This window comes from Narcine bancroftii, unplaced genomic scaffold (genome assembly GCF_036971445.1).
Source record: "Narcine bancroftii isolate sNarBan1 unplaced genomic scaffold, sNarBan1.hap1 Scaffold_168, whole genome shotgun sequence".
Classification (NCBI taxonomy): domain Eukaryota; kingdom Metazoa; phylum Chordata; class Chondrichthyes; order Torpediniformes; family Narcinidae; genus Narcine; species Narcine bancroftii.
In genome coordinates this window covers 2,482,356-2,507,929 of record NW_027211903.1, presented here as the reverse complement: position 1 = coordinate 2,507,929, position 25,574 = coordinate 2,482,356, and the positions used below count along the sequence as shown (strand labels likewise).

The 25,574-nt window shown below is 40.5% G+C and overlaps 1 protein-coding gene across 2 annotated transcripts in view; it reads right to left on the bottom strand.

The window, feature by feature from the left end:
- Window positions 1-24,901, bottom strand: part of LOC138750579 (microtubule-actin cross-linking factor 1-like) — a 39,222-nt gene extending 14,321 nt beyond the window's left edge. Inside the window, exons 1-6 of one of the 2 annotated variants that reach the window (XM_069912687.1) lie at window positions 24,687-24,901; window positions 9,374-9,583; window positions 4,959-5,187; window positions 4,428-4,744; window positions 3,400-3,567; window positions 651-774 (exon numbers count right to left, since the gene is read on the bottom strand). In XM_069912687.1, coding sequence (XP_069768788.1) covers window positions 651-774; window positions 3,400-3,567; window positions 4,428-4,744; window positions 4,959-5,187; window positions 9,374-9,583; window positions 24,687-24,827 — 1,189 coding nt within the window. In that variant the 5' untranslated portion in view covers window positions 24,828-24,901. The remainder of the gene's footprint in view (window positions 1-650; window positions 775-3,399; window positions 3,568-4,427; window positions 4,745-4,958; window positions 5,188-9,373; window positions 9,584-24,686) is intronic. The other variant, XM_069912686.1, reaches the window with a different exon arrangement.
- Between the last annotated feature and the right edge of the window lie 673 nt (window positions 24,902-25,574).

Sequence of the window (25,574 nt, the reverse complement as noted above, 5' to 3'; positions counted from 1 at the left end):
ATTGGAAGTTGTCTGGTTTCCAATCATTCAATCTTCTCTTTAATTGATGAGCCACGGACAAGTATGCATGACTGGAGCCTGGCTGCTTTATTAAATAATCGCAGAGCATCACTTTCAACGAATTCACTGCAAGAATTCCCATTTGCCGCCATTTTCATTTCCAACGCTCCAAATATGGTTCTCAATTCAGTACCTTTAATGCAACAATTTTATAAGACCCAACACTTCTAAGATGCACCACTCGAGCAGAAATTTCATTCAATAAACACACATTTTGCAATACTATTGCGATTCTGGCCTACGAGTCTGAATCACTGACCACAATTCAGTGGAGAAAGTTCGATTGAACTTTCTTAAATACTGCATTTTATTCAAACATTGAAGTGTGCACAGTTCTTTAGTAAATGGTCATTTTCAGAGCTGTTTATGAAATGATAGCCTATTTATGACGTGCTAGGTAAAGATGATTCAACATTTGAAATCCAATCAATTGCAAGAAATATTTTAGAATGGTTCAAAGAGGTTGGTGGGTCCCCACTGGTAATTTGCACAATTTGAAAATGTCTAATTTACCAGCTGGAAGCATCACTTGTATTTGTTGGAATTAGAGAACCACCTTATGATCTAAACATCAAATGTTGAAATGGTACCTGTGGTCTTTCGAAGCTGGACTATATTTGGAACAACGTCATTGCTCAAATTCAGCAGGCACTTTGCTGCCTCCTGTAACTTTTCGACACCATCTTCATGTTCAGAAATTTCTCCCTGAAGAACCTGTGATTTCAAAATGACACAATGACTCATTCACAATAAAATTAATATTTATTTCTGTATATCTTAGATTTGCCGATGCCTTGGTTAATTTCGATATTGTCTTTGGGTCAAGGAGATAAACAGCCTGTGAAGGCGATTCTATAAATTATCATAAATACCAACAACTCTCTGGCCTGCTTTGGGGTGAGGAGGCGAACATTTTCAAGGACCCAATAACCACAGGATATTGGAATTTTCTCAAACAACCAGATCAAACTTTCTATTGATCATTACTCATTACTCATTAATGCTTCGAGGTATTTAATACGCCTGATGTTTGAGCATTTTCTGATGCTGTTGAGCTCATCATCTTTATCTTGTCTACATCTCTTGACCGGCCCTGAAGTCCCCTTGCAAACCATCAAGGTCACAAGAAAATATTTAAAAATGTTCTGATGCTTAGATTTACATCAGCATTGATAAAATAATGCTGAAGAACTCATTTGGCTTTTCACCACTAATGGACATAGATTTGGCTGCAGAGGGTTATTCTGCATTAGCGTTTTTCTCCCTGTCTACTTTTACTCCAGATGACCCCTCTCCCCAATCCATCATCCTTCAAAGGTAAATATGTGTTCTCCCTCAGCAATCTGACCCGTTTGCAACTCCTATTCTCTCGAGCACTTAATGGCCCACAGCTTTTCTCCATGACCATCAATCCCAGGCCATTATTGCAATAAATGGTCCGATTTTTCTCTGACTGCAAGACCAGAAATGCCCTCCACCTCAATAAAGCAAAACTTTCTGATTTGTCTTTCTGATGCAAATTCCAATTCCTCAAACATCAACTCCAGTCAACATGATGCCATTAGTTTTGTTAATGATAGAAAAGGATAGGTCTGGGACTCGGGTTGAGATTTTAAATTGGAGAAAGGCCAATTTGAGGAAATTAGAAAGGAATGAGAAGGTGTTGACCTGGAAAAGTATGTGCGGGGTGAGTGGAAGACCTACAAAGGTGAAATTTGGAGAGTACAGACTTTGCATGTTCCTGTCAAGATTAGCAGGCTTAGGAATCTGGTTTGGAAGAAGAGAGGTGTGCAGCAGGTATAGACATCACAGAGCAAATGAGGTGCTTGAAGAGTATAGAAAATGCAAGAAAAAACCTCAAGAAAGAAACCAGGAAGGCTATGTGGATGATAATGGGGTAAATTGGATGAGTAAGCTTGCAGGTGTTGTGGACACTAAAGAAGGTTTTCAAAGCTTGAAGAGGGATCAGGACCAGCTGGAAACATGGGCTGACAAATGGAATTTAATGCAGATGAGTGTGAGGTGTTGCATTTTGGAAGGACAAGCCAAGAAAGGACATACATGGTAACCAGTCGGGCAGTGAGGAGTATGATAGAACAGACGGATCTGGGAATACAGACACCTCATTCTCTGAAAATGGTGTCACATGTGGATAGGGTTGCAAAGAGAACTTTTGGCACATTGACCTTGATCAATCAAAGGATAAAGTATAATTTTCATTGGTGAGACACAATTTGGATTATTGTGTGCAGTTTGGATCACCTAACTGCAGGAAGGATGGCAATTGTGCAGAGATTGACTTGGATGTGGCCTGGACGTCAGGAGCAGAGTTGTAGGAAAAGGTTAAACAGGTTATGATTTTATTCCCTGGAGTGTAGAATGAGGGAAGAATTGAGAGAGAGATTTAAAATGATGTGGAGGACAGAGTAAATATAGGTAGGCTTGTTCCACTGAGAGCAAGTGAAATACAAACCAGAGGACATGGGATAAGGGTGAAGGGGATAAATTTAGGGGGAACATGAGGGAGAACGTCTTCACACAGAGTGAAGAGGTGGGAGAGTGGAACAAGCTGTCCGTTGAAGTGGTGACTGTGGGCTCAATTTTTAATTTGAAAAGAATTTGGACTGGTACATGGATGGGAGAGGTATGGAGGGCTATGGACTAGGTGCGTCAGAGGGCCTCGGCAGAAAAAGGGTTCGGAACAGACAAGAAGGGCCAAAGGGGCCTGTTTCTGTTCTGTAATATTGTAAGGTTCTATGGTTCGAATACTTCTTTGGAATAAATCAATCTCTGCCACTTTGCAAACAAATCTTACCTCCAAATGTGCTCCAAATCACCACTTTCCTCCCACCCCCCTTCACCTGTTCCTGAAACCCCCATCTATGGAGTTATCGTCTCTGCACCTGATGATCCCATTAATGATTTGCTGAGATTTTTTGCTCTGCTGTTATAATCTTGGAGGTCGTCCAAAATTCTGCCACCATTTTCTTAGGCCCCCATTAAACATGGATAAGGTCTGAGGAAACCCATACTGAAAATAGACACACAATGAGAGCAGAACTGTTTGGCTTCTTTGTTACAGTTTCCAATCTCGCCCCCACCATCTGGAAACAAATTGGCTGTTGGATCTTCATCAGGCTCCCATTAAAACCTGATCAAGTTGGAATGAATGGAGCTCAACTTCCTATTTCAGGTGCCAAACTTACAACCTCCCATGTGGCCTTAACCACTGTTATTGGATGTGCACATTATCATTATTTCAAAGCATTCATCATTCTACTCGTAAATTAGAATAAGCAACATTACACAGTGATTTATGAAATAACAACTTTAATTTACCATGATATTTTCAAGTTCTTGCTGCAAGATTTCTGGATTAGGGATGGCCTCCAGCTGAACCATTCGTCTTTCTCTTTCTACTCTCTCTAGCCACAAACGCAGCTCATCTGCCTTCTCTTGCCATTGTTCAAATACCTTGGTGCTAAGACGGATTCCAAGTCCAATGCACTATAGAGTGAAAGAAATGAATGAGTATGTGGATTTTTAAAATGTACGATTTTGTGATGCGATCAAATATCGAGTGTCCAATCGATCCAAAATGGGTCAAGCGATACATTACTGGTCCATTACTTATGCCAACTATCATTTTTTTGTTCCCTGCATCAAGTTTTTTGAGGGTCACAGACAAAAAGGCAATGTTCACTCCTCACCAAAGGTGAAATGCCTGTTACCCTGCCGTACTGTTCCATTTTCTTGTTATGTCAATAAATCTTTTAATTAATATTTTGAGTTTGCTTTCAAAATAAACTGATGGTCAGGAATATATCAGAAGCATTGAAAACCTTCACAAATTTAGTGTGTCAGTGAAGATTAGACAGAAATTCTTTTGGGGCTGGGCTTGTTCCAGCCGAACACTCTGCATTTCTGTTATGCCATTCAAGCCTAACCCTTGGGTTTAGGACATACTGAGCCAGCGAGGTGACCTTTGTGGATTGGACACATTACACCGTGTTCAGTGACAAATGCACGTGGGAGGCCAGTCTGGAAAATCTTCACCAATTATGATCTGTTCGACATTTGATTTTATTAAAAGGAAATGAGTTCATGACTTATTTTCTGCAGTGGTCTCTGTCCAACTCGAGTGAGTTTGGCCACCAAGAGAGCTCCACAATACTGGAAAGATTTGATCATTGTTCCTGTTCTTCATGGGTATTATTAATCACAGCCGCAAACCTTTTCCAGAGCCACTCTTATAAGACTAAAACTTACACAAGTTGCTCAGTCTATCAAAATGCTCTCATGTTACTGATCTAAAGTAAAATTGGAGTTTAAATGCTATTAGTCAAAAAAAAGGAGATATGTCATACTTCTGATCGAAGTGCGTTGAAGCGAGCATCGGCGCTTTCAACCGTCTCCTCCACACGTTGGCTTATGGCATCAGGATCAATTGGGATCTTGTAGCTTTCAATTGCATTCCTGATTTCAAAGAGAAAGGCAGCATCGAAGAGACTTTTCCAAGATCGTCTGAGGTATCTTAGATCCCCTTTGAGAAACTGAAGATCATTGAAGAGGAATTTCTGCTTCTTAAGTTTGAATGTCAATGACGTGGAGTCAAATTCCTCAGCTTTTATTTTTTGTAGTTCCTTTTCTGAATGAATCATTAATGTTTCAAATTCATCATTATCTGTTTAAAGGAATATAATGGTGAAATAATCAAAATGATCAAATAATACCAGATTATATAGACTTTGACACATTGACAGGATCCTGTAATAATTACAAGTTGGGGTTATTCCAAACCACATGTAGCTTTCAGTTGTCTTACTTAGAATTCTTTTTAACTCTCAGTAAATAGTATTTTATAGTAATCTGGAAAATAAATGAATACTTTCCCTCACCTTTTCGGAACTTCTGCAGTTCTAGATGCAGATCCTCAATCACGTTTAATTGAGAATCTGCACTTGATAAAGCGGATTCGTACTCCTCCATCAAGACATTCAAGTTCTGCTGCAGTGCAACTTCCTCGTCTCGCAAAGGGTCCTGGACATTTTGTTCCAGGAAAGTCTGAGCTGCCTCTATGGCCAAAACCAACTCTTGCTCTTTCTGGGACAACTTTTGGCGATGTTCCTAGAAAAGAAACAATCCTAGGTTCATTTTTATTGCTCCAAGTTGTCTTGGGGGAGGTAAGGTTTCTATTTATTGCATTTGCAATTGAAATAAAATATTCAAGTTTCCCAATTTATTAAAAATCAGGGTACCAAAACACCCTTAAATACACACAGGAAACATACTTCAAGTCCAGAAATCTAAATGGTTTTATGCTTTCGGAGGTTTAATCAACTACCTTGATCTACAATTCTTTGCTTGTGTCAAAGGATGAATCCTGCTGAGATGGAGTAGAATATATTCCATATTTAATTTGACTGACAAGAAAATAAATCCTCTCCTTCAGTATTTGTACACAGTCCCTTCCCTGTCAAACAGACTTACTTTTATTTAAACTTAAGCACATTAAACTTTTGTCATTTGAATGATCTCATCCTTAACTTTCAATTCAGGGATTTAATATTCTTTCATGATGTAAAAGAGAACACGTGAAATCTAACGAGAGGTGACTGTGATCTAGTCAGGAGAATGTGAACTAGTTTGTAACTGTGTAAGAATGCACCCTTCTCACTGAAGTAACTGTGGGGTGGATGTCTATGTATATGAGTGTGTCAACATTTTTAAGAGATGGTGGATCTTCTTGTCTTTTTTCTTCACTGGTATCACTGTTTCCTTCACGCCAGACTTGCACATCTTCGCCCAGTGGTTTGCTATGCCGTAGGCTCCACATTCAGAACCGTATGCGGGGCAATCATTTTGGTCACGGAGGGGTGTTGTCCGCTGCCCTTCCTACAGGTCCTGGGGGTGGCACTTTTCTGATTGTATTTTTTATAGCATCAACCCTTCCTTCTCTTTGCTGTGGGTGGGTCTGCATTGATAGGGATTTCATTTGCGTCCTCGTGGCTTTGAAGACTCTGGCTGTGTCAGAGTCTTTGGCCAATTTCAAGCTATCCTTCCCTAGAAGAGACTTTTGCACTTCAGGATGGGCATATTAGTGGATCAGCTAATCTTTCCTCTATATCCTTCCATCTGCATTTTGCAGCATTAATTTTTGGTGTAGTAAGGAAGTTAGTAACAGTCTCATCAGTCTCTTACACAAAACCTTGAAATTCATTGCATTCAAGTCTAGGATTAGAGCTGAGTTCAAGGTGAGAAACAACCTTTGCAAATATCTGCTCTGGATCATTTTTCTCCACCCCGTAAGCTCTCAGCTATTAAATAAGTCACGGCCTGGCTCCCCTGTCCAGACATGTATAGAACTAACCTTCTCCTCGCTGTTGCATTTTTAAAATAGCTTTTCACTGCTAAATTGTACATCTGCTGAAACGTTTTAAACGATTCAACCATGTCTTCAGCCTCCCGTCCATCACTGGGTGAACTGCTGTTGCACCAGCCATTCATTTCCAGGTGTACTTTTTCTCTTCTTCCCCTTCAGATTTCAGTCACTTCCAATCCATTTTATAGTTTTATTCTTGTTCTCTCAGACCGACCACTGCCAACATGTTCTGTCTCCGTGTTACCTGGGAGGATTCTTAAATAACTTAAAGATGCAAGATTCAAATAACAGAAGGGAGTTTACTTACTGATGCCTTCCACCATCTCAGGAAACTGTTCACACTCATACTCATGTATAGGTGCCCCCCAGTAGTGCACGACGGTTACCACAGTGAGAAGGGTGTATTCCTAGGAAGTTACAAAAGAGTTCACATGATCCTGACGAGATAACACACCCGTCTCACTGTCGTAAATGTCGTGCACCAATGTGGGGTGCATGTCTATGTGAGTATGAACATTTCCTGGCATGGTGGAAGGCATCAATAAGTAAAATCTCTTCTGCTATTTGAATCTTGCATCTCTAAGAAGATGCAAGATTCAAATAGCAGAAGAGATTTTACTTCTGCTATTTAAGAAGCCTCCCACACAGAGACATAACGGTGACTTTATTGTATTTATCTTTACCATTTGGTTCAACTTCCTTTGGACTTGACAAGACTTTATTCAAGTCGCCTTATTCCAAAACAAACCAGGCTGTCAAGCACACACAGGGCAATAATTTGCATACATGTTAAGCAATGCTTTACGAAAAGAAGATAACATCAATTGGTAAATGTTTAAAGATCTTTGCTCTTTTTTAACGATGAAAATCTGACTTGAGCACTGCATATTAAGGAATGACAAACGTGAAAATCTATCCCCATTTGAGTGAAAACATTCTGGGTAATTATCATTTTCACATTAGTGCTTCAAGATGCAGGTGTCCCTGCCAGGGCCCAAACTGAACGAACGGCAATATCTTTCCCAGTTAGAAGGGAGAGGAGTGTGGAGGGGAATCAGCAGGTAGTAATGTTCCTACGGACCTAATGCACGTCCCTCTCCATGTCAGAAGGCTCCTCTTTGGACATATTCTTGGAGTCGAGTAGATGTCGTTCACTCCGTTGATAGAATACAGGACTACCTCAGTGGAGAGAATGAATGGAGGGCTAATCAAGCCAACTGCTTTGCTCTGCTGTTGAGGTCCTTGGGCCCTTTGGGAATTGTGCTCATCCAGTCAAGTGCGGAGCAAAGGTTCGCCACCTACTGCTTGACAGGTAGCCTCTGATCTGTTTTAGTTATCACAGTACTCAAAGTGGCTGGTCCATGTTAGGACCACAGTGAGAAGGAGACCTGGAGTCATGTGACAAAACCCAATTGAAGTACCATTATGCAGGTTATTGGTGAACAATGCCACTTTATGTCACAGTGTGTGCGACACACTTTCCATCGGGCAGCTGATTAAATAAAGTATGGCTTTGTCCTGCTTTTGGTAGATGGACCAGATACCTGAAGAATTTGTCACTTTGTCAGAAGGATGTCAGTGGATCAACTGTGACAAGAGGTGCAAAAAAATCTAGACTGAACTTCTCCAGTACTTCGAATGTGATGGAGTCTGGTCCTATTTGTCTGCTGCACTTGGTGTTCCTAAGTAAATCAAATAGGGTGAAAGTGATTTCTGTGATGGTGTCGGAAGAACCTGATGGAACATGCTAGAAAGTGTCTTAACCCCAACATTGTTATTCAGAAGCTGAGGCCTACCACCACTGAGAATGAGGAGACCGTTGGTCCCTCTTTCCCTGTTTACTGTTCATGACCCAGCCGGAAGGACGACAGAGCTCAAATTTCATCAGCGGTTAATTCTGTCTTTGGAATGTTATTTTTTTTTCTGCATTGCCTGCCCACTGTCCAGTGTTGTAAGATTATCAGTCTGGCACCTCATGTGCATCTGCATTCCCTATTAAACCATGGTGATGACTTGTCTTGGTTGTAATGGGAGAACTAACGATGGTAAGTAACACTTTCCTGCTGAAAATGTTAAAGGCCCATCGTACCTTTTGGCCACTGTGATTCCAGCTGTCAATTTATTCTGAATCTATCCCATTTAGCACAATGGTGCTACCACACATCAGAATTGAGGGAGCCCCTGGAGAAACATGGGATGAGTCTTTCTGCTCCTGCTGTCACCAACAGTTGCCTCAACAACAGGAAAATTGTGGTAGTGAGGGGGTGTAGCCTTACTCACTCTCTTTTCCAAACCAATCCCTAGATCTGCACAAGGATCTGGCCTGGTTGAGTGGACGAACAGTGACGTTGCTACGCCAGAATTCATTCCGGTGGTGTATGCTTCCTCAACCCTTTTTGGTTGTGAATAGCTTGCATGGCCCATTCAATGGGTTATAAAGAGTTAATCACATGAGTGGGTGCTGGAGTTATCAAAATAGGGGAGGAGGTTCTTCCCTTTACAACATCAAGATCCACATTATCTGAGAATACAGCATTACTGAGGTGAAGAGTTTTTGTTAAGAAGCTGCCATGGTGAGATTGTTAGTGAAGGGCCTCTGTGACCATCGTCAATCACTGCCCCTTCATTAGTGAGTTAATCATATTCCCGTCATCTCTCATCACTTGCGTGACTGGGCCAGAGCAAAGAACAGAAAGTAGGACTGAGTTAGAAAGAGGATCTGCTAGATCTTTGAATAGGATTGGGAGAAGATCGTCAAAATTCAATTCAACATTATTTGGAAATTGTGTTAGTCATTATTTAAATGAAATTTAGTCAGTCGCCTTTCATCAAATCTGTACTGATCAGAGGTTCTGATGAAAAGTCCAATCCAAAATATTTTTACAATTGTTCGAATATACACTTATCCAAAACACCTGGAAGTGTTCATACCTTCAGGCCTTGCTGGTGGTCATTCAGTCTTTCGCCCATCTCAGCAAATGACCCCATCGCATCGTCCTCTTCCTCCATCTGGAAACCATCACCTAATGCGTAGAATTCGTCTTCGGTGATATGAACTCCATAGTGACCCTCGACTGCCAACCATTTCAGAAGATCACCTACTGTCTTCTTATGTTTTTGTAGGTGACCTTCTGTTGTTTCCTACAAATTGCAAAATCCTGTTAGTTTGAAGACGTGTTGTACTTTCCTGGCAGCAATTCCATATTCCCTCATCTATTTGCAAACCCTTGGGATTGAGGAGGATGTGAAACCACTTGAGTGGAAGATGCCTGTTTATAAACAGGGGCCATTCCACACCATTTCATCGGAATATGCACATGGGCAACACGTGGTCTTGCCCAGTCTTGGATCAATACGAAAAGGATGGAAAATACTAAAGACCAGCCTCCTATACACACACACGGGCATCGACGGAATTCCGCTTCATCATTTCCCTGCTCATGTCTCCCTAACACTGCCTTCATTTCTCGGGCCCCTTCGTCTAATCCCTCCCCTTTCATTTCAAAGGCCTTCTCTGCGTCTAAAGCAACTGCTACTGTTGGCGCTTTACTCCCTTCTACTGCATGAATTAAGTTAATAAATTTACAAATATTGTCTGTTGTGCGTCTTTTTTAAATAAATCCAGTTTGGTCTAGATTTACCATTTTAGGTACATAATCTGCTAATCTGTTTGCTAATAGTTTAGCTATTATCTTATAATCTGTGTTAAGTAATGATATTGGTCGATATGATGCTGGTGCGAGTGGATCTTTCCCTTGCTTTGGTATTACTGTAATTATTGCTGTTTTACATGAATCTGGTAAGCTTTGTGTTTTGTCAATCTGGTTGATTACTTCCAGGAGGGGAGGAATTAATAAATCTTTAAATGTTTCATAGAATTCTATTGGGAATTCATCCTCTCCTGGTGTTTTATTATTTGGTAGTTTTTTTTTATTATCTCTTGTATTTCTACTATTTCAAATGGTTCTGTTAATTTATTTTATTCCTCTATTTGTGATTTTGGTAGTTCAATTTTAGTTAAAAATTCATCTATTTTGCCTTCTTTCCCTTCGTTTTTAGTTTGGTATAATTGTTCATAGAATTCTCTAAAGTTTTCATTGATCTCCGTTGGATTATATGTGATTTGTTTGTCTTTTTTCCTTGATGCCAATACAATTTTCTTAGCTTGTTCTGTCTTAAGCTGCTATGCTAGGATTTTGTGCGTTTTTTCCCTTAGTTCATAATATTTCTGTTTTGTCTTCATTATGTTCTTCTCCACCTTATATGTTTGTAGTGTTTCATATTTTATTTTTTGATCTGCCAATTCTCTTCTTTTAGTTGTATCTTCCTTCATTGCTAATTCTTTTTCTATATTTACTATTTCCCTTTCCAACTGCTCTGTTTCCTGATTATAGTCCTTCTTCATCTTGGCTACATAACTTATTATTTGCCCTCTAATGAACGCTTTCATTGCATCCCATAGTATAAACTTATCTTTCACTGATTCCGTATTTATTTCAAAGTACATTTTAATTTGTCTTTCAATGAATTCTCTAAAATCCTGCCTTTTAAGTAGCATGGAGTTTAATTTCCATCTATACATTCTTGGAGGGATGTCCTCTAACTCTGTTGTCAATATCAAGGGTGAATGATCCGATAATATTCTAGCTTTATATTCTGTTTTTCTTACTCTATCTTGCTTACGAGCTGATAACAGAAATAGGTCTATTCTTGAGTATGTTTTATGTCTACCCGAATAATATGAATATTCCTTTTCCTTTGGGTGTTGTTTCCTCCATATATCCAAAAGTTGCATTTCTTGCATCGATTTAATTATAAATTTGGTTACTTTGTTCTTTCTGTTAATTTTTTTCCCAGTTTTATCCATATTTGAATCCAAATTAAGGTTGAAATCCCCTCCTATTAATATGTTCCCTTGCGTATCTGCTATCTTCAGAAAAATATCTTGCATAAACTTTTGATCTTCTTCGTTAGGTGAATATACATTGAGTAGATACCAAAACTCCAAATATATCTGACATTTTATCATTACATATCTCCCTGCTGGATCTATTATTTCCTCTTCTATTTTAATTGGTACATTTTTACTGATTAATATAGCTACTCCTCTTGCTTTTGAATTATACGACGCTGCTGTTACATGTCCTAACCAATCTCTCTTTAATTTCTTGTGCTCCAATTCAGTTAAATGTGTTTCTTGCACAAATGTTATATCAATTTTTTCTTTTTTCAGTAAATTTAGCAGTTTCTTCCTTTTGATTTGGTTATGTATTCCGTTAATATTTAAAGTCATATAGTTCAACGTAGCCATTTCAAACTTTGTTTATCTTCCCTTTCCGTTTCTCCATCATCACCTTTCCTTCTTATCCATTTCTGTTTTCTTGTTTTGAACACTTTATAAGACAACATTTCTAAAACATCAAACATTTTCCTTATTCTCCTACTTAAAACTTCTTTAACCCCATTCTCCCCTCCCCCTCCTGCGTTGCCCTTTATCCCTTGATGGGCAAACACATCTCCCCTCTCCATTTGGATTTGCAAATTCACTCGCAAATGTCAACTGATTTTGCAGTGACCGTAACTCATCCCCACCCAGCCCCCCCCGGAAAAGATTTCAATTTTCATATGTAACAAAGGTCACTCTTTTAATTCCCTCCTTATTCCCTCTATTCCCTTTCATTCCCTTATTAATTCTTATCTATACTCTATATATTTTCCTCTAAATACGTATACATTCATGTATACACACACATACATACACATCTACATATATATATATATATATATATATATATATAAAATATATACATACATATACCCATATACACACATACATATAGTTCGTGGTCATTTTTACTCTCATTACATGTCTTCATCTCTCTGCTTGTTTTGTAGTTGTTCTGCAAATTTTCGTGCTTCCTCTGGATCCGAGAATAGTCTGTTTTGTTGCCCTGGAATAACTATTTTAAGTACCGCTGGGTACTTTAACATAAATTTATATCCTTTTTTCCATAAGATCGTTTTTGCTGTATTGAACTCCTTCCTCTTCTTCAGGAGATCAAAACTTATGTCTGGATAGAAAAAAATTTTTTGACCTTTGTATTCCAGTGGCTTTTTGTCTTCTCTTATTTTCTTCATTGCTTTCTCCAATATATTTTCTCTTGTATATCTTAAAAATTTTACTAAAATGGATCTTGGTTTTTGCTGCGGTTGTGGTTTCGGGGCTAATGTTCTATGTGCCCTCTCTATTTCAATTTCTTCCTGTAATTCTGGTCTTCCTAGGACCCTGGGGATCCAATCTTTTATAAATTCTCTCATATTCTTGCCTTCTTCATCTTCCTTAAGGCCCACTATCTTTATATTATTTCTTCTAATGTAGTTTTCCATTATATCTGTCTTCTGAGCTTACAGCTCGTGTGCCTCTTTAACTTTTTTATTAGATTCTTCTAATTTCTCTTTTGTCCTCTACTTCCATTTCTACGATTATTTCTCGTTCTTCCACATTCTCCACTCTTTTTCCTATCTCTGATATGACCATTTCTATTTTATTCATTTTTTCTTCTGCATTCTTAATTCTTCTTTTTATCTCATTAAATTCTTGTAATTGCCATTCTTTCACTGATTCCATATATTCTTTGAAAAAAGATACATCCATTGTCTTGCCTTTCTCTTCTTCTTCCACTTCTTTCTGTTCTTCTTCTTCTTCTTCCTCTGGATTGACCATCTGTTGTTTCCTTCTTTTCTTTTTACCTTCTTCTTTCTTGTTGTCATTATTGTCTCTGTTCTGCACCAGCTGCTGTGCTGCAGGTGTCTCTCTCAGCTGTGGAGATCGACTCCGCAGCTGTTTCCCCCTCCCGTCAGTGTGTTTTTTTTCTTGCGCGGTTGCGCACTTTTACTCGGCTCTGCGAGCCATTTTTGTAGTCCCGAGCCCGGGACTTCCACTGACCAGAGGGAGCGGGCTTCTCTCTCCGCGGCGGGCCTCCTCGGACAGGTAAGGCCTTCACCTTCTTCTTCCGACGTTCTTTCTTCTTCTCTTCTTCCCGTTGTTTTCGACTTTTCTCTCTTCGCTGCCATTTTCTTCTCACCTTTATTTTTACTTTGTTTTAAATTTTAATCTTGTACCTTTGTGTTTTGTGTGTTTTTTTTAAACTTTTCCGGAGAGGGCTGGAATTCCCTGACCGGCCACTACTCCATCACGTGACTCCCCCAACTGGATCATCTTCAGCTGTCATCATTTTCTTAGTCACAGACCTAGTTACCGCACATGCAGGATATATCTCACCATCCTCTCTAACCACATCCTTACTAGGCCAATTTGTCAATCTTAAAACTGACCCAACTTTATTCTCTGACAAATCATTCCCCAGCAAAAACGAGACACCTTGCATGGGTAACTCCTACTACAACAGTTCCTTTGACTAATTCTGAATTTAGCACAACCTTGTGAAGCAATATTGACCCTACCTCATCTCGAACACCTTTAATCAAAGTTGTCTCCTCTGTGTCTGTCCTTTGATCCACAGTTAAAACGGTTTCTAACAACAATGACTGAGCAGCCTCAGTATCTCTAAGAATGTTAACTGGAACCTGAGACAAAGCCCTCTGACACAAAAGGCTTGAAAACATCCATGACCTACTGATCAGGTTATGCACCTCTGCTCTCCTTAAATTCCACTGTTTCTGTATACATGGTTCTGGTTAAACCTGTTTTTACCTTTTCTGTTTCAAGACTAGACAGTCACACGACCAGCTTTCTTACACAAATGGCATATAAATACAGAAGTTCTGTCCTTTCCTACCTTTCCTTCATCTTTTTACTGAACATTTTCTCCAGACTTTATTTCAGCCCTACTATCCTGCTCCATCCTAACCTTATGAACAGGTTTATTAATCTGGTCCACATGAGCTCTCTGAAAATGCCTATTATTCTGGAATGTCCTTTTGTGAGTCTTCCTCAACAAATTTTCCTTCACATGTAATATTTCACTATTATAATCCTCTACATTTGTACTTTTCTCATCCAATGTTTAACTTCAACAATTTTAAATGCCTCAGAAATAGCCATCAGTTCCTATTTTCTCACCTTCTGCAGTTCTGCAGGTGATGGTTGTAACAAAAATGTATCAACATCCATTGCTGCAGTTTTTCCAGACACAAGCTTTCTGTAAGCTTGTAAAAATAGCCTGCAAAAACATCCCAATCAACTAATAAATCATGAAACTGCAATGTTCAAATCCTAAAGGATGAGCCCCCATAAAATGTTACGGAGTCCAGATGACCCCAAAAACCAGTAGCAATAGATATGCACGACAACACAGGGTTATTTAAACAAAAGTAGTTTAGAATTTTATTTGAACATGAAAACAGAATTGAACTTTAACTTATTACTTAACCTACCTAACCCACTTAATCCGCCCTCAAATACTAAGTGCAGGTGAGTGTAATGTGTATTGAAGATTAGAAAAGTTCTTTGGATTACAGTCCAATCTCACTGGTTGCAGGCAATTCTTGCAACAGTGCTCATACATTAGCATTAACAAAGTTCACCAAGCTTTGGTGTTTAACAGACATATGGTTACCACTCAGAAGGGCTCTTGCTGGTTTTCAGAGAGAGAGATTCCATTTCCAGAGCATCTGCAACTGATTTCTTCTTAATTCTGTCTTTCTGACAGAACTTGCCCCCTTCAGGGTTCTCCGGATGATCCTTTTTCTTTCAGGTCATCTTTCAGACCATCAGTCTTCTCTTTTGACCAGGCAGCCTTCCAAAGTTTGGCAGCTTGTCCCTCTGGAACAGATTTCTCTGACTCCTTCTCTCTCACTCCCTCCCTCTCTGAGAGCAAAGCTGTTCTAACTCTGCCTGCTAACGCCACATGCTCTCCTAGGCAAGCTGTATGTGGATACTTTGTTGCTCCTTTGCAAAAAGCAGGATGCAATAATCCTGCTAAAATTCTGGGTTTTCAAATGTGTGTGTGTGGAAGCTGCTCGAGTAATTCATTCCAAGCTACCTCTAAAACTCTTGTCACACTGCACATTCAGAGATCTGAGAAGAACCCTTGGCCGATCCAACTTTGCTTGAAAGTAAACAACAATCACTAGCGATCTGTGGTCGTCTCAGCCTTCCTTAAGATAGGTTGCAGACACCACCTTATCAATTAGTGCATTGGATCAGGTAGTGCCGGAAATACACAGAGAAGCCGCTGTGTGGAGATTTCACAGAAATACAGTTTAGAAGCAGGAAAGGATCAGATGTTATTGAACAACAATGAAAGGAACTATTAGCATGTGGTCTACAAAGTAACCTTTTTGTATACTTTATTTAAAATCAAATTCAAAATCCATAATAAAACACATCATATTAACATACAAAAATTTCCCCCATATATACCCCCCTCCCACCCCCTCTCTTAGCTCCCTCCCATCCTCTACAACCTCAAACTAAAGAAACAAACCATCATAGTCGGGTTTGATGTCACCAATCAACCATGACATATTTAGACCCATACATTTTACAGAGGGACCCGCACATTAACAAAAATGGTAGACGCATGGCGTAAATTGTAAGTTATCTTTTCCAATGGAATACATGATTGCAAGTCCATGTGTGATATAGAGAATTTAGGTTAAAAAGACTTAAGTTAAAATGTGATGATTAATCATAAACAGGGAAGCCAGAACGGACAGAGAGTTTACTAGCAGTCAAGGACAGAAGGAGCTGCTGAATATGTTTTTTTAAACCTATCTTTTCATGGTCATAGTGAGAGACATGCAGGAGACAAAGGATTGATAAGAAGTGTGAGAAACAGAATTCAGTGAATGTAGAGTTCACAGCGTACGTAACGAACGTGATAATTAATAATGCAGTTATACTCAGAATGTTTTTGTAATACTAACCAATTAAAACAGTATTAATAAGAAGGGGAAGGGCAAATAATAAAGGTATAAAAATCAATGCACTGTATGTATCGGGGCTTAACTGGTGAGAAACCAGTTGAGTCCAACTCTGCAGACTTGTAAATAAAGCTTGTCGTGTCATCAGTTTTAAAGAGACTCGTGTGAGAAGTTTTATTTCTGACAAATGGGGGCTCGTCCGGGATCCACACTCCGGCCGTGAGGGGAGGCGAGAAGAGGGACATCGGAGGCGGTGCACCCCGCTGAGTTTAGCGGCTCCTAGTCCCTTGCTCGTCGCTTCGGGCGGCTTGAGCGAGTGGTATCCGGACAGGGTGACACGACAAGACGGAGAGGAGAAGGGTGACGGTTCAATCCCCGGGAAGACACCGGTAAGTGACGACTTACGATTGTGGTGTGGGGATTGGGTAACAGGTGTAACGGGATACACCTGTTTGGATAAAAACCTAACGGAATAGATTAAGTATAGATCTTTTGTCGTTGTGTGAGGACCCTGTCGCGGGACTCTAGGATAGACCCCAGGGAAACCTCGGCGGTAACCGAAGGAGGGACAGCACCTCCGACGAAGTGCCGAGAAGAGAGGGGTCAACCCCAGGAAAACCTCAGCGGTAACCGAAGGAGGGACAGCACCTCCGACGAGGCGTCTGAGAGGAAGGGAGTAGGGTCCAGAGCGAGAGGGTCCTCAGCAACGATAAACAGATCTAGGTGGGAAAATGGGAGGATCAAAATCTAAGGGCTCGTCTGAAAATTCAGGACAATTCCTGGGAGTACCCCTTGACAGCCCTTTGGGGAGAATGTTTGAAAATTGGGATAGTAAAAGATATCGGGACAAAAACAAGAAAAAGATGGTCCAATATTGTCTCCTTTGGTCAAAACAACCTATTAAAGGTTCCTCGGTCTGGTGGCCGAAATTTGGATCTGATGAGGATTGGGTTAGACAAGCATTAAACATATATGTAAATTCGAGACCAAAGGTGAATCAAGAAGAGTCAGCATATGCATTTTGTTGGGTTCCCTGGCCAGGATCCTTAACAGAATGTTTTAAATTGAGAGTGGCAGGAGAAAAGAAATGGGAACCTCTGGACAACCTTCCCCCTCCTTATATTCCCCCGGTGCCTACTGCGCCCGAGGAAAGCTTATTACCGGAGGGGAAAGGTGATGAATCTGATTGCCCCGAAGGGGGCCGGGATAAAAAGGATGAATTAAGGGAGTCGGACCCTAAACTTCCACCGGTAAACTGACCCTGGACAAGATCCCAGACTGGTCCAGGACCATCAAAGTTTTCAATAAACCTAAATCCCCTGAGAGAAGTTCCTATGGGAGGACCGGGAGGGGGAACGGGATATGTGAATGTTCCCCTAACTAGTACAGAGGTGCGGGGATTTAAGAAAGAAATGAAAAAGTTATTGGAAGATCCTATAGGACTGGCTGAACAGCTTGACCAATTCTTGGGACCAAACACATATACGTGGGAAGAGATGCAGGCAATAATGGGAACATTATTTTCACCCCAGGAGAGGCAGATGATTCGACGGGCTGCCCTCCTCATGTGGGAATATGAACAACCTGGGGACCCTAGACCCCATGAACAAAAATATCCCTTAAATGAACCCAGGTGGGACAAACGAACACCCGAGGGATTGGCAAGTATGAGACAATATAGAGAGTGGACAATTAAAGGGATACGGGAGGCTGTGCCAAAGGGTCACAATTTTACCAAGGCATTTGGGAACCACCAGGGGAAAGATGAATCCCCTACTGATTTTTTGGAGAAGGTGAGAAAGAATGTCCAACAGTATGCTGGTGTGGACCCTAGTACACCAATGGGTGAACAGCTTATTCGAATTGAATTTGTTTCCAAATCATGGCAAGACATTAGAAAGAAACTAGAAAAGGAGGAGGACTGGAGTGAAAAACCCCTAAGTGAACTGTTAAAAAAGGCACAAAAAGTATATGTGCAGAGAGAAGAAGAAGATCAAAAGAAGGCGACAAAGGTTATGGTACAGACTATCCGACAGATGAATGCTGAATCCAGAGGGGAAAGAAAACAAAACCTTCCTCTAAACAATCCAAAATATCCAAGAGAGGGAAGACCCCGGAGGTTCGTTAAGTGCTATTACTGCAATGAGGAAGGACACTTTAAGAGGGAATGCCCCCGATACAAGAGGGAATTGCGTGCCCTCGAACTTATGGAAGAAGATTAGGGGTGTCAGGGGTTCCAAATGTTAGGGACCAAATATAAGAGGGAACCCCTGGTAAAACTAAAAATTGGTCCCAAGGGAGAAGAGGTGGTGTTTATGGTGGACACAGGAGCGGAACGAAGTAGTGTAATAACTGTGCCAATCGGAACTGAGCCTATAAAAAGTAATTTGACAATTTCTGGGATAGAAGGGGCTCCCAGAATGGTATCAATAATTCCCCAAGTAACAGTGAAACTGGAAGAAAGAGAAGGGGTACAAGACCTCTTGTTATTACCTTCGGCTGGATTTAACCTCCTAGGAAGGGACTTACAGGCTCTCCTAGGTTTGGGTGCTCTCCCTGTGGACGGAGAAGTGCGAGTCCACCTCTGCGCTTTAAAGGAAGAGGATGAACGGCAGATTGACGAGAGAGTCTGGTATAAGGAGGGAAATCGAGGAGGTCTGGACATCCCACCTTTACATGTCACATTAATACCAGGTCATCAGCCGGTAAGGAAACGTCAGTATCCTATTTCTTTGGAAGGGAGAAAAGGGCTACAGCCGGTAATTGAGACTTTAATACGAGACGGACTATTAGAAGAATGCATGTCACCTTATAACACCCCTATACTCCCAGTAAAAAAGTCAGATGGATCCTATCGCCTAGTTCAGGATCTAAGAAGTTTGAATGCTATTGTTCAGACCCGCCACCCAGTGGTGCCTAATCCCTATACTATTATGAGTCGGATTCCCCCAGACCATGAGTGGTTTAGTGTTATCGACTTGAAGGATGCCTTCTGGACTTGTCCGTTAGAAGAGGAAAGTAGAGATATGTTTGCGTTTGAATGGGAAAATCCATGGACAGGTAGACGGAGACAGTTTCGGTGGACTGTATTGCCCCAAGGGTTCACTGAATCTCCAAACCTGTTTGGACAAATGCTAGAACAAATCCTGATGGACTATCCACAATCTGATGATTCCCAACTAATGCAGTATGTGGATGATTTACTATTATCAGGACCCAAGGAACAAGAAATGAGGGGAGAGACCATTAGACTCTTGAATTATCTGGGGAAAAAGGGTCTACGGGTGTCCAGAAACAAGTTACAGTTTGTTGAGAAAACTGTGATATATCTGGGACACCAGATAAGTAAAGGACAGAAACGAATTACCCCTGAACGAATTGCGGGAATCACTAGAATGCCTTTACCCCGTAATAAGAAGGAAATAAGACAATTCCTGGGACTCTTAGGATACTGTAGGTTATGGATAGAGGACTACTCAGCTTTGGTGAAGTTTATGTATGATAAACTGACAAATGAAAATGACTATCCATTGAAATGGACCCAGGAGGAGGAGGGATGGTTCGAGGACTTGAAACATCGCCTAACACGAGCCCCAGTGCTCACTCTGCCCTCTTTAAAACAGCCCTTCCAGCTATTTGTCACTCATAACCAAGGAACAGCTGTGGGAGTTTTAACACAGGAAAAAGGCGGTCAGCGACACCCAGTAGCTTTCCTTTCCAAAATGATGGACCCAGTGTCTCGCGGATGGCCGACGTGTATCCAGGGAGTAGCGGCTGCTGCTCTGTTGGTAGAGGAAGCACGTAAACTTACTTTTGGAGGAAAGATGACTGTGTACACCTCCCATTCTGTGAGTGTTTTATTAACACAAACTGCCCATCGATGGCTGACTGATTCTCGCATATTAAAGTATGAAACCATTTTAATGGTTGGAGAAGATTTACAGTTTGCAAAAATTAATAGCTGCAACCCAGCTCAATTTTTATACGGCAGTGAAACAGAGAAAGAGGTGGAGCATGACTGTGTCGAGTTGACAGATCTTCAGACCAAGACCCGAGAAGACCTTTGCGATACTCCGCTGGGAGAAGGATATGAATTCTACATTGACGGCTCCGCCAGATGTGTTGACGGAATGAGAAGAAATGGGTATGCTATAATAGAAGGAAATACTTGGAAAGTAGTAGAATCCACGAGACTACCCGGAAGCTGGTCAGCACAATCCTGTGAACTATATGCCTTGCAGAGAGCCCTCAGAATACTGGCAAAGAAAATTGGAACGATTTACACAGATTCCAAATACGCATACGGGGTAGTGCATACCTTTGGTAAGATCTGGAAGGAGCGTGGTCTAATTACATCAAGAGGAAAGGAATTGGCACACGAACAGATGATTACTCTGACTTTAGAAGCCTTAACATTACCCCAAGAAATAGCAGTAGTCTACATACCAAGCCATCAAAGGGGAGATAACCCGACAGCAATTGGAAACAGACTGGCTGATGAAGAAGCCAAAAGAGCAGCCATGCAACAAGAAGTCCGTTTGCTGACTTTAATCCCAATAAGACAAGGCATAAAGACAGCTCCCATTTTCACTGCTAAGGAAGAAAAGAACATGGATCAGCTGGGCGCAAGCCAGTTACCTGATGGAACATGGAAAACACCAGATGGAAGAATTGTTCTAAATAAAGAAATAACTCGCAATATTTTAAAACACCTGCATCAACAGAGCCACTGGGGCACCCAAGCCTTATGTGACACAGTGCTTCGAGAATATGTGTGTAAGGGAATCTACACCTTGGCCCAACAAGAGGTGCAAAATTGTTACCTATGCACAAAAATTAATAAAAAGATAATGAGGACAGGGACCATGGGAGGTCAACCATTAGCCATACGCCCTTTTCAACGTATCCAGATCGACTTCACAGAGTTACCTCAAGTTCAAAGATGGAAATATCTGTTGGTGATAATAGATCACTTTACCCGATGGGTAGAAGCCTTCCCAACAATAAATACTACAGCCTCTACAGTAGCTCGTCTCCTCCTAGAGCAGATAATCCCCAGATATGGTATAATGGATTCTATAGACTCAGACAGGGGTCCACATTTTTCTTCAAAAATCCAGCAATTGATTTGTGATGCATTACAGGTCTCTTGGAAATTACATACCCCTTGGCATCCACAAAGCTCAGGGAAGGTCGAACGTATGAATGGAACACTAAAAATCCAATTGACAAAGTTAATGGTGGAAACTAAAATGCCTTGGATAAAGTGTCTGCCCCTAGCCTTATTAAGAATTCGTACTGCCCCACGAAAAGATGTAGGGCTGTCCCCTTATGAAATGATGTTTGGGCTTCCCTTCTGGAGTACAGTTGAGGGGTGTCCCACCTTGGGGGAAGGGGATATATTTGTTAGGAACTATTTACAGGCACTGTCACGCTCTCTTACAGATTTACGAAAGAGAGGACTATTGGCACAAACACCGCCTCTAGACTTTTCTTTACACAAAGTGGAACCAGGAGACTGGATTCTTATCAAGACCTGGAAGACTGAAAAGCTCCAGCCCCAGTGGGAAGGTCCATACCAAGTTCTCTTAACTACAGAAGCTGCAGCACAAACAAGAGAGAAGGGGTGGACACACGCATCCAGATTTAAGGGACCTGTAGAGGCGCCACAGGACCCTGATACGAACTCAGATTGGACTTGTATTCCTGGAGAAAAACCTCTTACCTTACGATTTCGCAAAAAGACTTAATTCACAATGTTATTGTTATGTTCTTTGATTTTTCTTAGTTTGCCTATGTCTTTATCAGGTGTGAAATGTAAGAAATGCAGAGATACAGTGGTCCTATTTCAGGACCACATTTGGGGAAGAAAGGAAGGTAATTTCATTTCCCATACCTCAGTTCCTGAGAAATGCTGGGCAGAAAATACCACCCAACATCCATATACCCCTTGTGTGGAAAAAGAAGGAAATAATATGGGTCATTATATACAGATTCCTAATACCACTCCTTTCCCTCTTAACGGTTGGAAATGTGACTCAAGCCCACCATGCCCTGATGGACTCTGGTTTTGCATACACCAACGTACTGTTCCAATGAAAAGTTACACTCCACACTTGAAATTGCCTGTCCCTTTAAGACAGCCGGACTTAGTTAGAGTCCATCCAAATAACCATGTAAGTTTCGGTAATGCAATTGGAGGAGATAACCTTTTTGTAGATCTGGCAACTAAAATTGCAGGAACTTTTAATGTAACTAATTGTTGGGTCTGCGGGGGTCCACGGATGTCAGAACAATGGCCTTGGTGGGGAGAACCTCTCAATTCATTGACCATGATTTCCCGCATTTGGACAACTAACCGAACGAGATCAAGAGAAACCTGGTCTCTCTCTAACGTCCCCTCTGGTTTTTATTGTCTCTCACGAGCCGGCAAATACCCAGTAGGAGAAAGTCCCTGCAAGGCTGTATGGATTCGCATTTCACCTGGTGTTTTCACTTGGTTTCCTAAACCTCAGACTTGGTTCTTATCCACTGTTTTTAAAACTAATTGCCTACCCCTGTCTAATAGCAGTATTCAGTTTTGGAATTGTACCACTTCCACCATCACAGGACCATACCAATCAAATCCTGTTCTTAAAAGAGTTTGGGAAAGGGGGTATGGAGTATCCCCAAATGGATTATTCTGGGTATGTGGTAATAAAGCTTATACTCGTCTTCCCTCACAGTGGAGTGGAACTTGTTTCCTAGGAATAATCCGCCCAGAATTTTTCCTTCTACCCCACGATCACGGTCATAAATTAGGCGTGAAGGTCTTTGATACATTACATCGTGAACCCCGCTCTACCACGGTACATTTGGGAGAATGGAGAGATGATTGGCCTCCAGAGCGCATAATTCAATATTATGGTCCCGCTACATGGGCTCAAGATGGATCTTGGGGTTATCGTACTCCTATATATATGTTAAATCGCATAATTCGCTTACAAGCAGTGCTTGAAATTGTTACAAATCAAACAGCTATAGCCCTGCAATTACTTGCATCCCAGCAAGGTCAGATGCGCTCTGCTATATATCAGAACCGTCTAGCCCTAGACTATCTCCTAGCCACGGAAGGAGGTGTATGTGGCAAACTTAATTTGACTAACTGCTGCTTACAGATTGATGATAATGGAAAAGCTGTTCGTAAAATCGCTGATAATATTCGTACATTGTCCCATGTACCGGTTCAAACCTGGCATCCTTTCCCACAATTTAATTGGATGGACAAATGGTTTGGAGGAACCTGGTGGCGTACCTTCTTGTGGGTCATCAGAGGTATTTTATTCCTCCTACTTATTTTGCCCTGTATTATTCCCTGTCTACGCAGCCTGGTGATTTCCATGGTCGAACAAGCTATGCAACCAGGGGGGATGGGAGACCCTGTAAGACTTTTATTTCAGCGTGAGATTAATGTATCATAAAACATTTATCTTCCCTAGCTTAGAATCCCCATTCATATCTATACATATATTCAACACATTTTAAAGAGAGAAAGGGGTGGATTGTGATATAGAGAATTTAGGTTAAAAAGACTTAAGTTAAAATGTGATGATTAATCATAAACAGGGAAGCCAGAACGGACAGAGAGTTTACTAGCAGTCAAGGACAGAAGGAGCTGCTGAATATGTTTTTTTAAACCTATCTTTTCATGGTCATAATGAGAGACATGCAGGAGACAAAGGATTGATAAGAAGTGTGAGAAACAGAATTCAGTGAATGTAGAGTTCACAGCGTACGTAACGAACGTGATAATTAATAATGCAGTTATACTCAGAATGTTTTTGTAATACTAACCAATTAAAACAGTATTAATAAGAAGGGGAAGGGCAAATAATAAAGGTATAAAAATCAATGCACTGTATGTATCGGGGCTTAACTGGTGAGAAACCAGTTGAGTCCAACTCTGCAGACTTGTAAATAAAGCTTGTCGTGTCATCAGTTTTAAAGAGACTCATGTGTGAGAAGTTTTATTTCTGACACATGTGCCATCTCTGAATACTTAATTCAATTTAATCTTTCCAGGTTATAGCTTTACATTTTCTCGCTACTGCCTATTCCAACTGAATAAATGCAATTTGAAATGTATCCAATTTCATTTCCAAACTCCATTTTACTTCATATGTCCCAATAAAAATGCCATAATTCCATTCAGAAAGGGTTTCACCTGATCACCTAACCATACTGAATGTAAAAAAGACCCTATCTATTCCCCACATTGAAAACACATATCCAAAGAGATAAATCTATACTTCTTCAACTTCTCAGGTGTTAAGTAAAGTTGATGAATAAAATTATAATGAACGAATCTTTATCTTACGTTTACTGGCTTAGTCACACTGTCCTCACATAATGTCATCCAATCATCCTGAGAAATTAAAACCGACAGATCCTTCTTCCTTTTACTTCTCACTTTATAAATATCCGACTTAGGCATCTTATTTTGTAATAAAGCATACATTTGTGTAATCAATCCCCTTTCCCCTCCTTCAATAATTGAACATTCAAATCTCTTCCTTCGAGGTAATCTCAAACTGTGTCCAAAATTATCTAGTAACAAAGTTACTAAGCATGGACCTGATCCATTTTTTCATTCTATCACTGACATGAAACAAAATTTCCAGCTTCATAACAATCTTCGGCCAAGATAATACCTTTCTTTTCCCAAATATTCAGGAATACGTGATTTATTTTTATACAAAGCTTATTTTAATACAAAGGGTTTTAGCCGAAATTTTGCCCTCAGCACCAATAGCAACGTTGGTCCGATACCATATTTCCATGAAATGTTTTAACACCGGTAAAGGATAATTTTGGAAAAGTTGAGCATTCCATTTATAAATAAACTGTTGCATTCTTTGTTCATGAAGCTGAGCCATTTGGATTTTAGCCCAACGTAAAGATTGTTGTGATCCAACCATTCTATTAATAAACTTGAATTGTGCCGCTTCATAATAATCCTGAAAATGTGGTAATTATAAAACTCCAAGTCAATTTTTGTATAGATACTCTTGCCAATTTACCTTTTCATAATAAAGATCTTCCCAGCACATGGAAATCCTTAAAACCTTTTAGGAATCCCACATGTAATTGATTGACAAAAATACTGAATACGGGGGAAAACATTCATTTTAAAACACTGTCGTGATGGACACAACCAAGAAAGACTCAGCCACCACATTGAAAGCCATTAATGATGTTTTTATTC